This window comes from Polyodon spathula, chromosome 7 (assembly GCF_017654505.1).
Source record: "Polyodon spathula isolate WHYD16114869_AA chromosome 7, ASM1765450v1, whole genome shotgun sequence".
Lineage (NCBI taxonomy): Eukaryota > Metazoa > Chordata > Actinopteri > Acipenseriformes > Polyodontidae > Polyodon > Polyodon spathula.
In genome coordinates, this window is record NC_054540.1 from 18,883,242 (window position 1) to 18,899,335 (window position 16,094).

A 16,094-nucleotide genomic window follows, 5' to 3' on the forward strand; every position below is an offset into this window, starting at 1 on the left:
TTAAATAAAATGCACATTGTATGTCTTAATTGACAAACAGGTGTTCAGTAAGTATGTGAACACTGGTATGTCATATAGTTTGTTTTTCACTGTAAAACATTCTGGCTGGTACTTTCAGTTGCTGGGACCTTTACGCTGAAATTGAAGTGCTATCGAAATTGTTATAGGAAAATGCTAGCATTTAATAAGAAGGTTTGTGTTTATATGCTTATGAAACACATGTAAAATCAATATATATCTAAGTGAAGGGACTTTGTATGTACTTGTCAATGTACTACACTCTAGCACTAATATCGCCTAACCATTTCAAACGCTGACTTCATGATTTTTATTAAGGAAATTCCTCATGCAAAATCTAACAACTATATTTTCCCTTAATTTTGTTTAGTTACCTCCTCTGACCAGATAGCATGATATGACTAGATCATCACAATATGAGAGCATAGGGAGGCAGTCAGTATGGAAGGGAGGGTTGCACTGATATTTCTGAATTTTATATATATATATATACACAAAACCTTTAGGCCAATGTGTTGTTTTCAAGTCATTGATTGAGGAAGGAATTTAAAGTTATGGATTAGAAAGTCAGCAGTCAGATACAAGGACATGCCATGTTTGATCTTAAGATTAGTTAAGTTTAATATTAACATCTGTAACCTTTTATGGTCTAATGTTTTTCAGTTTGTTTTTTTTTGTATCGCAGATTTTTTCAGCTGTAACATTAAAATCAGTGACACTATCAAATGTTAAGTAGACATTTCATTAACTTTGAAAACAAGATAAATAAATGTCCATGTGATAATTGCAAATATAAAGTATGAGATGAGGATCGTTACAAATACATAATCGTGATTCACAACCATTTCATTTTCTTCCCCCTTTTTTTTTTTTTTACTCTTGGCAATCAAATTCTCTGTTAGTTCAGTTCTGTTTTAGTCACTAATTGCCATGGATATATGTAACATATGCTAAATCAGGCAAAGTATATTTATAAAGGTAAGGGTCAGCACCATATAGCTGTAGTGATCTGCCACTTTGGATCATTTAATCATTGAAAAACACTTTGTCTGATCTGGTCTACATTGCATACAGTGGGTCTGTGTAATATAGAGCTGAAGAGCAATTCCTGGTCAATGAACCTGTCTATACAAAATAATAATATTGCAATATGAGGAAATCATAATGATGGCAACCATGAGAAAGTAAAGGGGCATTTAAACATTGGAAGCTGCTGACTGGGTGTTCATTTTGAGGGCGTATTTTCGTACCTACAGGTGCAATGTGGGCACAAGATATATGTTGAGGTTCTTGCATGTGAACAAGTTGAATATCTGGGAATTTTCACAGTTGTTTAAAAAATAGCTTTTTACCCAAAAAAGCCATTTATGTCACGGTATTTAAATGGAATTGGAATGTTCTACAGTTTTATAGGCTGCAGGTACAGTATATATGATGTGTATTAATATTATATACAGATGGCTGGGCATGTTGTATTAATAGCAATATAATAATAAATGTATGCACACAAGTGGCTCAAATGTTTATTTTCTGCTAGAAACAAAGAGTCATACAGTCACTATAAACAGTTCAAATTCTGGCACATTTGCAAAGTAGAAAATGGATCAAATGTCTCCAAAGCCATCTTAAATATACAGTAAATGAATGATAGTTCCCTTTTTAAACAGCAGCTGGACAGAGCTTTAGTTTAAGGCTCTAAATATATATTTTTTGATTAAGCACAAAAATAATGTATACTATTTTTGTTTTCCAACTGGAAAAGGGCTATCATTCACATTTGGCAATCCCATATTAGCGTGACTGAGAACACACACATTGTCATATGTTACAGTAATCGTAATGTACGGTAGATGTTATCAAACTAATTTAATATTTAGTTTATTGGTCATGTATAGAGTTTGTACAAAATTAAGGCAGTGGAAGACACATTTTATAATAACATCAATCTGTTTATATATATATATATATATATATATATATATATATATATCTATATAGTATATTTATAGACATATATGTTTTATATAATTTCAAAATACACCGTAGTGGCTCTTTACATGTTACCCTAACATGTAACAATAATGGGATTCAATAGTTGTCTATTCAGACTGTTCAGATCTATAAACGAAACAACAAAAGATATTTGCTTTTCTGTTTTACATAGACAGGCCAATGCTATCATTCCTATATATATATATATATATATATATATATATATATATATCGATATATATATATATATATAGATATATATATATATATATATATGTGTATGGTATACACACACATAACTTTGAAAATTGTTATCAAAATAGTTTGTAAATGAATTAAAAAACTTTGTCTTTAGGAAACGCATTATTTATTATTATAATATAAAAATAACGTATAATGAACTTAGTCAATAATCATACGAAATTTAGGTTTCAAAGTGGATGCCTCTGACCCGTCACTGATACGTAGCACTATGCATCAATAACTGTTGCTGCAGAGTCACTTGCAATAGGAGCTCGTTTTACATCTCATTCGAAGGACATTTAATTGAACCAACAAATAAAAGTATGCTGTAGCTTGAGTGAGGAGTCAAACAGCACAATATGACTAACCATGTTATCGTTATTTGTTAGATAAACACATATTCATTGTTTTCTACCCTATAACAAGTAGTAACTACCCAATAATTATCACATCCATTTGTACAAATGGAATATTGTTCATTTTCAGGTTGATGAACACCCCAGATTTCCTTCAGATGCTTAAAATTTTGTCTCAGAAATTGGAACCTGTAAATGCAACCAAAATAGCATCAGTAACTAAAGCAAAAAAAAATGATCAGGTTTCGAAACTACTGGGCCACTTGAATAACTTACTGCATTCTCCCTGTTTCTCAAACTTCCACGGCCAACATGTTGAACCATGTGGTCATCCGCCTGCAATAAAACGTTTCCTGTTTATTCAGTTTCTACAACCGTTACTGTATGACACGATATCATAAATTTCTCTGACATCTAGGGAATTTCAAAAGCAATATAAATTCATATTAAATGACTAATGCAAACAAATAAATAGCACAGCCGTGAATGCTTCGTTAATATGGCGCAGATATGCCTAAGCAAAATTCACATTGCGATGATTCAACTAGAGGTATCCATAATATAATGCTGACCTCTTTATAACACCTTTGTGTTATCTCCACTTCAGTCCCTACTATTCACTGCTTATATTAGATAACAAAAGTTCAACTTTCCCATATTATCATTTTCAGATTCGATTTTGTGTTGTGTCTAAATGCAGTGTGCTGTAAACAGATTGGTGAAGATACTCACCTTTGCTGGCTTTAACTCCTCCTGGCAGTCAGGGTGTTTCTGTAAAATGTGCAGCATGGCATCATGATGGGTCAGGTAAAAGATGGAGGTCTTTATTTCATCATCAAAGAACGAACATTGTTCAAGTTTTTCCAGAACATTACCTGTAGTAAAGAAGGGTCTTTTAAATGCCTATACATTTAACCAGTTCACTTCTATTGCATAGATCACCTACACCCCCCTCATAAAAAACCAACTTGAATATTTGAATGAATGCTAACAAGATGTACTGTATTTATAGTTCTACACCTTTTTGGTGAGTAAATGCATATATATATATATATATATATATATATATATATATATAGTAATTTGTGTTTTGATATATCAATGTAAGTGTCTTGAATACAACTCTTAGCTTTTTTTATGGATTGCTGTATAACTCAAAGTAATGTTACTTACAGTCACACCCAACAATGTAGACATCCACATCAATCCTGATTAATTCTTTCAATGACTGTAAAATACACAAGGTTTTAGCCAATATAATATATAACCCACTTTATATTTGTAAAAACAAAGTACTTCTGACTAATTATAGAATGACACTGTACTTTGACAAGCAGTGTTGACTAGCATTAATATGGACAGATACCATAACATACAGGGAGTATGGTTTCTACTAAACCTCTGAAAAAAAAAAAAAAAAAAAAAATCATTTGTTTCTTAAATTACAAACTGGTTATTATAAATCAATCATTAAATGGAAATCAAATTATGGAAATGTGTATTACCGCTTTAAGCCCCTTCAACGCTGAAATGTCCACGAATGATACAGCTCCAAAGTCAAGGATGACGCTATGCAAATCAATCTTGGGGACCTGAATGATGGCTGGGAGTTCAGCATTCCAATTGATCTGAACAGGCAAATCCTCAAAGTTAGTGGGCTGGTCCAGTTCCTCAATGGTCCCCTCATCTTCAGAAACATCACCAGCTCCAGGACCTACGCAGAAGAAACCTTTCTGTATGGGAAGAAACACATAATTTCATAATTTAATTTCCTTATCACCTTGCATGGATAAGAACTTATGTTTTAAATACACTTTACAGCCACCTTAACAGAGTTCAAAGTTTAGATCATAAGAAGTGCAATGTAGGACTTACTGATGTTATCTGCAGCTCTCCTTTCTTTAAAAGCTTCTTGATTTTCCTTAAGGCCTTGTTACGCTTTCGTAAGACTCTCATTGGATTAAATCCAACCTGAATAGATATAAAAGAAAACCCTTTGTCTTTTGAAAAATGCTACAGTGCAATGCTTTACCAGGCCATGAGTAGGAACATTGTATCACCCTTAATCAAATCCCATGCTATCTGTTTCTATTCTTGTTATGACTGTCTGTATTTTAATATAACACACATGGATAACTCACCCCAAGGTTAATAAACTGCTTTATTGTTCCAGTTGCTTTCTTGACTCTCTCCACAAGTGGTGCTTACAATGTATATGTATATATATATATATATATATATATATATATATATATATATATATATATATATATATATACAGTGCCTTGCAAAAGTATTCAGACCCCTGACCAATTCTCTCATATTACTGAATTACAAATGGTACATTGAAATTTCGTTCTGTTTGATATTTTATTTTAAAACACTTAAACTCAAACTCAATTATTGTAAGGTGACATTGGTTTTATGTTGGGAAATATTTTAAAGAAAAATAAAAAACTGAAATATCTTGCTTGCATAAGTATTCAACCCCCACACATTAATATTTGGTAGAGTCACCTTTCGCTGCAATAACAGCTTTAAGTCTTTTGGGGTAAGTATGTACCAGCTTTGCACACAGTGTCGGAGTGATTTTGGCCCATTCTTCTTGGCAGATTTGCTCCAAGTTGTTTAGGTTGGTCGGACGACGCTTGTGGACCCTAATTTTCAAATAGTGCCACAGATTCCCAATGGGATTGAGATCAGGACTTTGACTGGGCCACTGTAGGACATTCACTTTTTTGTTCATGAGCCACTCCAATGTTGCTTTGGCCTTGTGCTTGGGATCATTGTCCTGCTGAAAGGTAAATTTCCTCCCAAGCTTCAGTTTTTTAGCGGACTGAAGCAGATTCTCTTGCAGTATTTTCCTGTATTTTGCTCCATCCATTCTTCCTTCATTTCTAACAAGATGCCCAGTCCCTGCTGATGAGAAGGATCCCCACAGCATGATGCTGCCACCACCATACTTCACTGTAGGGATGGTGTGTCTTGAAGCATGGGCAGTGTTAGGTTTGCACCACAAATAGCGCTTTGAGTTTTGGCAAAAAAGTTCTATCTTGGTCTCATCTGATCACAAAACCTTTTCCCACATTGCAGCTGGGTCACTCTCATGCTTTCTGGCAAACTTCAGACGTGCTTTCAGAGGGTACTTTTTGAGTAACGGCTTCTTTCTTGTCACCCTCTCATACAGGCCTGTGTTATGCAGAGCACTTGATATGGTTGACTGGTGCAGCATTACTCCACTCCCAGCCACTGAACTCTGTAGCTCCTTCGAAGTGATTGTTGGCCTCTCTGTGGCTTCTCTCACAAGTCTCCTCCTTGTTTGAGCACTGAGTTTTGAGGGACAGCCTTTTCTTGGCAGTGCCTGTGTGATGCAGCTTCCACTTCTTGATTATTGATCCAACTGTGCTCACTGCGATATCCAAACACTTGGATATTATTTGTACCCTTTCCCTAATCTGTGCATTTGTATTACTTTATCTCTAACTTCTGTAGAATGCTCTTTGGTCTTCATTTTCCTTCAGATTCACAGCCTTACCAATGATCCTTCAACAGTGGGGTTTTGGGTTTTGGGGCCAATGGTAAGGTAATTGTGTCCTAGTTAGGGCAATTTCTTTCATTGGTGCCAACTGGGAGCTTCCACAGCAAAGGGGTTGAATACTTATGCAAGCAAGATATTTCAGTTTTTTATTTTTCTTAAAAATATTTCCCAACATAAAACCAATGTCACCTTACAATAATTGAGTTTGAGTTTAAGTGTTTTAAAATAAAATATCAAACAAAATGAAATTTCAATGTACCATTTGTAATTCATTAATATGAAATAATTGGTCAGGGGTCTGAATACTTTTGCAAGGCACTGTATATATATATATATATATATATATATATATATATATATATATATATATATATATATATATATATATATATATATATATATATATATATATATATATATATATATTTGTTCTTTATCTCTCCCACAAATGTGTTTCTGTCAGGACCTCTACTCAGGGCCTCTGTAGCCCGCCTGAACATTAAATAGCTTATGTTACTACAATTCTGGTTCTTGATAAGTTAGTTTTAGTGTGTTTGATATGCGAGTACACAAACATGCTACTTCAGATCCAGCAATAAACAACTTGATTTTAATCTTAAATTGTTATCTTCCTTACAAGATACTTGTTCATTATTTGTGTTTGATGCGCTTGTAAAATAAACAAAGCAGTACCCAGCTTTACCAGCAGGTGCCACTGTAGGTGACACTGTACAAGCAATCATGCCTGTTTTCAAGATGGAGGCTTTGTTATGGCAAAACTGATGTGACGAGGAGCCATTGCCTTTTAAAAAGGAATACATTTTGAATAAATAAAGCACCCCAATAAGGAAAGTATCTTACGGCAGCAATTAGTTTTTCTCTGAAGAATTCAATGTTGGCAAAGAAAATTGGTGATGGGCATCTAAATATCTTTACTCCTTCAGGCTCATATATCTAGGAGATAAAAAAAGAAGAAAAGTCCATCAGACTATTGTTCTTTGAAATAGGGAGTGTGCTGTTTATTACTTTATTTTCCCTTTCTCCTTGGAGATTCTAATCTCCATAAATACCAAATCACTGGCCTGTTTTAAAGGTAAAGTAGGTCAGTGATTTGGACAACACACAGGACTGGTCTTGTGGCAGACTGTATTGTAACATTTGTACTTTGTTATACACTGTACACGTTAGTCCTGTTACTTCTCGTTTTCAGGGTCACCCTGACTGTACAGAAGCTCAGGTTGCAGGGGAGATCCAACTCCAGTAAAAACAAAGCAGTTGCAATTTTGAGATCAAATTGGCCTTTGAGTACACATGTCTTAGAGGATATCCTGCATATATGCTGGAAACAAAACAAGCCGAAACTATAAAGGTATTTTTTTTTTGTGAAAGATAGATAGTCAGATTACTTACACTAACGTAATCTTTTCTGTCCCTGTAAACATCCGTCCCCTTGATGTTGGCCAGAACAGAACAGCGTGGACTGAAAACATTCAATTAGCAAATTTTATTGCATGATTCTTTTACGGTATGAATCAGACTTTATCATTTACCACAAACGTAGGGTTAAGAAACATCTCAACAAAATTGTCATCAGTGTTCTTATATTACCTTAAAACAGACACATTATTTTTACTTACAATTGAGTTCTAAATACAACTGTCACAAGTTCAATTCCTAACCCAGCTGCCAATCCCAGGTCAAGTCCAAGAAACACTGCAGCAATGAAAGTCACCACCCAGACCACCTGAGAGAAAGAAACACTGCAGCAATGAAAGTCCCCACCCAGACCACCTGAGAGAAAGAAACACTTTTTGGATTTTTGAGTGTTTCCATTTTGTGTTGTAGTGCAGAAAACACAGGTACAAAATTCATAATACCCTAAGTATGAAACACCTACAGATTACATTTACGTGTACATTTGTATTTCCTACAATATGAGATAGCTATACTTGTCTTTGAGTTACTCTACATTTATTCAGTACATACTTTTTATTTCATGACAGCTGTCTCAGCTTTGGACAGTGGATCAGTTGTTAAACTGTGGTGTATCCATCTGCTCTATATAAATATTAGTTAAAAAGTGCTCTTAAATACAGTAATATGTAAATATATGACTGTATCTGGGTTGCTTTGCAGAAGGTGCAAGTTTCATGTTGCCACTAGCACCCTACTTACACAATCAGGTCTGTCCTTTCTCCACAGATATGGGATCTCCCTCATTTGCATCAACATCCCCTTCAAGTTTACAACCACCAAAGCACCCAGAACAGACTGCAAAAAGATCATTTAGAATCATCATCCAGAGCTAAAATCATAGGATTTAAATAATAAAATTAATGTTTGACAACCAGCAACATAACTGGTCTTTTAGGAAGTACTGTCACTTTCAGAATACATTGTGTACAATTTTACAAACTCCTACTCAAAGTGTGCAGCATTCTCATTTATTTGTATAGAATAGTATATATGCAGGGTGTAATATGAAGCAGCTCTGTCATGTGTTATACCTTTAATCTTTAACATGCTAATGCTCACATTATTCTACTTGAACAATTCAAAGCTAATAAGATCTTTTAGACAGGGGTATAATAGTAAGTTAGCTGATCAGTTTCAACATTGTAACTTTCTTAAAATATAACAACACATTTCCTGGACCAAAAAGCCAGTAAATAAACAAATCAAAATACTGTAACTTTACCTTTTGAAGTGGTTCTAAAAGGAATCCAATTGCCACTGTGGTTACCATTGCCAGTAAAGCTGAAATCAGACCAGCAATCTGCAAAAAGATGACTTTGGTTAACTATACTATATATATTTGTATTATTTGTCATATAGCATGTGAAGGGGATCTGAGCTGTTATTTTAGTCAAAACCATACATCTTTTCTTAATGTACAAAAATATTTAATTAAAACACATTCTACTTCATCAATACAGTCATAGTTACTGTATTAACAACTTTCCTATTGGTTTAAACTCTGCCAGCTGTCATCTGGCTGACTGCTGCCACAGTCTAAGAAAGAAAACGCAATACAGTAGAGCTCATATTCCATATGAAACATTTATTTTAAGGCTTAGTATTAGCTACTGAAACTATGTAATTGTTGAAAGTAGGATTTTGTTTATGTCTAGTTGATGTTTATTTGTGAAACATATGTAAAAACAAAAGCAAATCTATAGGTTACCTGTGTTTTCCCCCCTGTGCTTTCCTGTACAGCGCTTCTTGAAAGGGCAGTACTAACTGCAAATCCTTTGAAAGATGAACAAAATATATTGCTGACACCAAAAGCTATTAACTCCTGTATCAAAAAAGACACACACACACAAAAAAAAAAAAAACATGTGGTCGATGTGTTAGTCAGGTTATAGTATAAAAACACAATTGTTTGAGGCATACAACTGCCCTTTTACCCCGTTTAACACCTGATTTACCATTATTTGTACAAAATCTTGCAAGTATATTTTATATAACATATTAACTCTGAGCCACTAAAATAATTAGTTTCGCCCTTGCAAAGCAATGGCCTGATAAATATTGCAAGACTTCAAAGTAAATTGCCTAATATACTAGTTTAATAACTTTAACAGGCAATAAGGACACAGTCATATCAGTGAATCACATTAAGTATACTGAATGTAAACAACACTATAATAGAATAGCGCACATTTCAAAGCTTACCTGATTGCCATCAATAACGTAGTCATGCTTAACGGAGTATACTTTGGCAACAGAAAAGGCTACAGCAAATCCAACAATGGCCATGGAAAAGGCATCCATAACACTGCTCTGGAAAACTTCTAAACTGGGTGCCACTGGCATCTGATATCTGAAAAAAAGGAAATGCACCATAAAATATAATTAAACAACTTCCGGTGGCCCAGCAGGGTAATTATTTATACAGTATATGATTCGTATCTGAAATATTTATAATAGTTATTTGAATGTAGCTGCTTACCCCTTTATTATTTCTCCAACGACATCTACTTTATATAGTGTTTTAAAATCAAACGCGTAGGATACTCCACATGCTATGATGGTCTGTGATATAAAAGTGTTAGAAACATACATTATTTTTTCTTCCTTCAAAACAAACCTCTAGCATATGCATTATAATATCAACAAAAGCATTTCATGCAAATATCAACCTTGTAAATGAATAATATGCATTTGAGGAACAGATGGCTCATCTTTTGTGTGCATATATTAATAATTCAGGGATACTGAGACATTTATTAAGAAAAGTTCTTAATAGCATTGCTAGAACTTGGTTGGAGATGTGCTATCATGGAAATTCTTTATTTTTAAAATGATCAACACATTTGCAGAGACACTATTTTGTCGATGCACACATATATATATATAGTAGTTTTGCAAATGTCTGTATTTGATATACTTAATGATGCTAGCTAAAAACAAAAGAGAACTGCACTCACCAGGATCACTTCAATGGGTATGGGGACAGGCAGTTTTGCTTTATATCGATCATTGATTTCTTTCACAATGAACAAGTTAACTATGATAATAACTGAAGTAACAATATCTGCTACATTCGAGTCTGTGATCTGTGTGAAAATACTTTCCAGTGTCTGCAAACAAAATGGGGAAAAAAGAAATCAGAATAATGTTGTGGATCCTTTTTTCCAAGTATTTTATGCTCCTATCATTAGGTAAACATTTCAATAAAAACTAAAGCATCTTAAAAGTTTAGGAAAAGCTACAGGGGGAGTAGATGGATGTATCATGTGAAAAGGTACTTCACAAGTACACCAGTAGTATAGACTGCCACAACACTTTCAAATACGAACATAGAAGGAATCTCTCCTACTTGGCACTGATGGTGTGATATACTGAGAAAAAAATACAAGCTATCTCGGTCAATGACGTAAACGTTTTGCTTAGTAAGTATAGCATTATATGACTGCATAATATTTTTTGAAAATAAAACATCTTAAATATATATATATATATATATATATATATATATATATATATATATATATATATATATATATATATATATATATATATATATATATATATAGTTTGTCATTGGTTAGAGGTCCAAAAATTAAAACTTTCTTTTTCACAAACTTGCTTTTTCCTGCTGGATACTGCAGTATGAGAGAAAGACATAATCGAATAAATAGTTTTAAGAGAAGTGGATTTCATAAAACTTGCTTTTTAAAATTATATCTCTCCCTCCTCTAAAATAATAGCAAAGGGTCCGCTAAATCCAGGGACTTTCGGGGGGGTCAATCCGAATTTTTTTTTTTTCCTGGAGTTTCAGTGGGCTTTACCAGGGACCAGTCTACACCCACTGGCCGCTGCCGTTACTGTGAAGCCAGAAGAAGCGAAATCAGTGTCTTGGATTTGGTAGATGACTATTCTTCCCCTAGTAACCCTACCTGCCAGTAACACTAACAAGGCTGAAGAAAAAAAGAAGCACACATGGATTCTATAAAAAAAAGTATAACTATAATATAAAAAGCGGATTATGGCACTTATTTACTATAAAAAAACTATAAGCAAAAAGCAGATTATGAACCTACCGGTTTATCATATTGTGATTATTATTTTCAACAACCGTGTGGGAACAGACATAACATTTAGTTTTACCTGAAAAATCCCAACCAGAAAAGATACAGATGCAGCTACGATGACCCGTTTTTCCTCTATAGACATCTCCTCAGTTGAATTTACATTTGGTCCTGCAGCATCCGGGACTAACTTGGTAACTACTGAGCCAACCATCAAACTCAGCACTGGAAACGGACCTGTACAGCAAGCATCACACCATGAAAATGCTGCCCATCTTAGAAACAAGTTCTTCCAGCAAAATAATGTTGTTTCCTATTTATTTAAATATATTTAGGATCTGATTCTGTACTTGACCTCAAAAGTGTGCCTCATATACCCATCTTTAGGATTTTTGAAAAAAATTGTTATTTCAGAAACAGCATTACGTAATCTCTGTTTGAAAATACCTAATTCTGCTACAGAATGCAGTTCTGCTTTAATATACTAACACTTACCCACTGATATATGCCTTGAAGTGCCCAAAAAGAAGTAGATTAAAACTGGGAAAAAGGCTGAATATAGTCCATAACCAGGGGGAACTGAAGCCAGCAATGCAAAGGCAAGACCTAGACAGGAACAGAAAGCTAGCTTTAGGAATTGTACAGGTTCATGAGGTAATTAACAATTACATCTTAATACACCAGAAAATACTACACTTAAAGGATAAGGCAAAGACTGGGATCCTTCAGGCAAACAAAAATAAGACACAAATCTGTTGCCAGTGCCTGGAAGAGAGAACTTGTAACTTTCTTGAGTATTATTCTGTGGACATGTGCAATAATTTACAGCAGACATTTATTTAAGATGTAAAAAAAATGTATTATGGCAGTGCTAGAACCTTAACTTTGATGTAATTCAGGCCTAGATTAATGAAGATCACACACAGTAACTTACTGTTGTAAGATGATTGTGAATTTAATTAGAAACATACCAAAACTATACGTAACCCTTTTTACCCTGGATAAAGGATACCTCTACTGTAATATCTGGGATTATCTGGAACACTACATAGATGCTGTTATTAAGCACATAGTTTTGCTCTGAACACATTGATCCTTCTTTTGTGTTTATGTACAGAAGATCACATTTTGCTCAGCTAATTTATTGTACAGTAGCTTCCACAATCATGACCCATTACCTTGTAGAACAGCCACAAGTCCAGTGCTGATTCCAGAGACAATGTCACTGAAAAGCCACTCCTTTACTTGGTAAGCCCGGAGCCAAGATGCTATTGGAAATAGCGTCAAAGCTGTATTTTTTGCTTTTTGTTTGGAACAACTGAAATATAAAAATATATTAAACAGATTTATATTTTGTCTTCAATTTTTTTTTTTTTTTATTGCTGGTAATTTGTCATGACAAAATTCTTGATTTTTTTTGACATCTTAGTGATTAAATGAAGTAAAATCTTTAAAGGGTAGAGGGCTGCAATTACCTTAGATTTCTGAGTACAGTAGTTAAAAACTGTGATGATTAAAATACACTAAAACAAAATGCTAGTGGATCATTTAATAGTATATTACACTATGGTAATACAGCATTTCAAGTATCCCTAGTTAGGTAATTAGAAACATGACTGGCCTAACCCAACCTTACTATACTGTAGAGGTTATGCTTAATTCATCTAATAATCTGTCTAACATTTCTTTTTTGTCAAGTTTCAGACTTCATTTTCACATCTCAAGACGAAATGAAGGCTTTAAAACGGGGATGGGTACTCTGGTTGTGGACGTCCATTCCTCTGCTGTTAACCACTACAATTAAAGGCAGTTGGAACACAAACCTGGGCACGGCTAAAGTTACCTACCTGTGCTTCAACGAACAAAATGTCCAAGTTACTTAATGGGTATGGTGTACTGTGCAATGATATTCAAATAAGCTTCTGTTGAAAAGGTCATCGGTTTATACAGATTATGGAGCAGCCTTTGTCGGATTTGACACATCTTTTATTATTATTTAAAACAAATCTTGCCTGAAGTAAAGCTTCACGTGGTCCAGGATAGACTTGTGGTATCGATGCACTTTTGCATTGTCTTTCTTGAAAGAGTCTTCTGAGTAGAGTGGCCTGACTACTACATACTGATTCATTGCAGGCCCCCTCATTGTAGTGTGTTAGTTGTTTTTTCTTCTACTGAAATGCCTCTGTAGTGAATGCTCTGCAATGGAAAAATATAGCCAGTTAAAGATACTGTACTACAAGAAGACATAAGAAAAATCTCTTTAGTAAGTATGACAAGTATAGAAAACCCCTGAATCTAAAAAAAAAAAATAATAATTTAATGGATTTCAGAACATTGTGCGCAGCAATATACTTCATTTTAAGGATTTAAATGATTTTGGTTCACTATTGGTCCTACATATTATTATCCTATGTATTGTGTATAAGAATCATCACTTATAACCCAGGTAAAAAGCTTCCGCAGGCTCCAAGGTTAACAATACATGGGTGATGCAAAGATAAATGAGCTTGAGTAATATATTAAATAGGTCTTTGCTGTCAAACCAACACAAGAGTCATTTACATAATTTACAAACCTAGAGAGTGGTGGCAGTAAAGTGTGAAAAATCTAATTGGGAAAAATATACTTGAAAAACAAACTCAGTAAATGTCAGTAACAGTGACAAATAGGATGTTATTTATGTAACCATTCCTGTCTTATTTGTGTTATCAAAACTGCAAATTACTGTTTACACTGATATATTATTACAGTATATCAACATGGACAGCTCATTCAAAGATACAAGACACAATATGTGTTGGTCCCTACATTATAAAATGTGTTATAAAGCAGTATACAGTATGTTAGTGGTCTACCAAAACTCATGTATATTATAATATAATTGGCAATGCTCAATTAATATAATCACACTTCAAAGATTTAACAGTTCTGTAACAATTTAGTTCCATTCAATCTGTCCGGTGCTTCAGTACTTCAATACATTTCAATACACCAAGTGTGTTTCCTTTATATATAATTGTTGCATTTATATACACGTCAAGTAGCATGCAAGCATGTATAGATCTGTGAAACAATCCTCACCTGTTCTTGTAACAAACAAAACAACTTCCAGAGTCCTGAAGTGATTTCCCTTTCAAGTATATTCCAGTAGGAACCCAATGGAAATCTGAGTCCCTTATGATTGCACCCATCTATAAATACCTGTGTGTGTCTTATCTCATCTTTACTTATTAACAGCATTTTTTTTACAAGAATCTTGCAAATTCTCTTTATCCTTGACCATTGCTCTTGTAGATAAAGGTTTGGCTAGGTATAACATCTTGCAGAAGAACATTCCATTAAACATTAAAAAAGTTTCATCCCCCTGTACAGTTGGCAAGAACATTAGGCATAATTTGAAAGCCTGTAATCTGCAGAACCAGGATATGCCTTTTACACTGTGTCAAGGCAGCCACAGTGAGCCACAGCAATACATATACATGTACTGAACACTTAAGAAAAATAACAACTTCCATGTCCCAATTAAGACCAGGCTCTTATGCAATGTTTCCATATGTAGCAGGCTGTAAAACTCGATCTCTTCCTAATATCAACATGACATTGTATATCTCAACACATAATCCAAATTAGTATCAGACTGACACCTATAAATCATGTTAAATCCCTGCGGCTTTCAAATCACTTTCAACTGAATTCTATGGGCAGGTGGAAACAAGGAATTACATTGGCAGTGCAGTTCTCCAAGCAAAAAGAAGTGGAAGTGAGCTAGACACTGACCATGGAAACCTCCATCAGACACCTCACTCTAAATGGTTGGTATAGCATTATCCCTATAAGAATTCAAGTGGGGACCAAGACATAACCTTCATCTCTGAGAACTGATACAGAACACAAACAAGCTATGCTGGAATGGTCCAATTATAAAATTGATTTTCACATCCAAATGAAGTAGTTATGAAAAAAAAAAAAAAAAAAAAATGTACTATATAAAAAGTAAACATAATGTGGAACTCTTAGCAAAATGACCCCAGGCTCCAAACTGGTATTGCCGCATTTCATTGTAAATACACAAATTACAGAACAGGTAGATTCCACAGGCCACCTTCATCTGTTCACAACACAGCAACACAACCTCAAGTATCAGCTGTCACACTCCTATTTTATGACAATGTATGTCCACTCACACATATGTTAAACAATCCCCCCTTGACAACTAGGATTTTAACTTATTTATTCTGTCTGCAGGGTAAGTTGAAAGCTGTCCAGGTTATGTAGATTCTGTCATGCCTAGGAATATGCATCTATGTAAACTTGGCTGGCTGCATACTGGCAGTAGCTTGGAGGCTCCCTGTGTTGTTGATTGTTTCCAATCTGGAGGTCTACCATAGCCAGGTAGTTCACTTCCAGAAA

At 34.4% G+C, this 16,094-nt stretch overlaps 1 protein-coding gene across 1 annotated transcript; it reads right to left on the bottom strand.

The window, feature by feature from the left end:
* Window positions 1-2,485: 2,485 nt before the first annotated feature.
* On the bottom strand, window positions 2,486-14,857 carry LOC121319024 (chloride anion exchanger-like). The gene is made up of 20 exons (XM_041256252.1): window positions 14,766-14,857; window positions 13,697-13,880; window positions 12,863-13,002; window positions 12,180-12,290; window positions 11,752-11,921; window positions 10,581-10,733; window positions 10,103-10,185; window positions 9,826-9,973; window positions 9,332-9,445; window positions 8,846-8,923; window positions 8,323-8,418; window positions 7,785-7,891; window positions 7,558-7,627; window positions 7,009-7,101; window positions 4,485-4,580; window positions 4,115-4,342; window positions 3,783-3,837; window positions 3,342-3,484; window positions 2,886-2,945; window positions 2,486-2,798 (listed from the first exon to the last, which is right to left on the bottom strand). Exons 2-20 carry the CDS (start codon window positions 13,825-13,827, stop codon window positions 2,772-2,774), a joined length of 2,103 nt encoding a protein of 700 aa, XP_041112186.1. The 5' UTR covers window positions 13,828-13,880; window positions 14,766-14,857; the 3' UTR covers window positions 2,486-2,771.
* Window positions 14,858-16,094: the final 1,237 nt, after the last annotated feature.

Coding starts and splice junctions, on each gene's coding strand:
- LOC121319024 (XM_041256252.1), bottom strand. CDS start 13,827: ATGAGGGGGCCTGCAATGAATCAGTATGTAGTAGTCAGGCCACTCTAC. Junction 8,924..9,331: donor GCACAGGGGGGAAAACACAG/GTAACCTATAGA, acceptor ATCTTTTTGCAG/ATTGCTGGTCTGATTTCAGC. Junction 3,838..4,114: donor CGTTGAAGGGGCTTAAAGCG/GTAATACACATT, acceptor TGTATTTTACAG/TCATTGAAAGAATTAATCAG.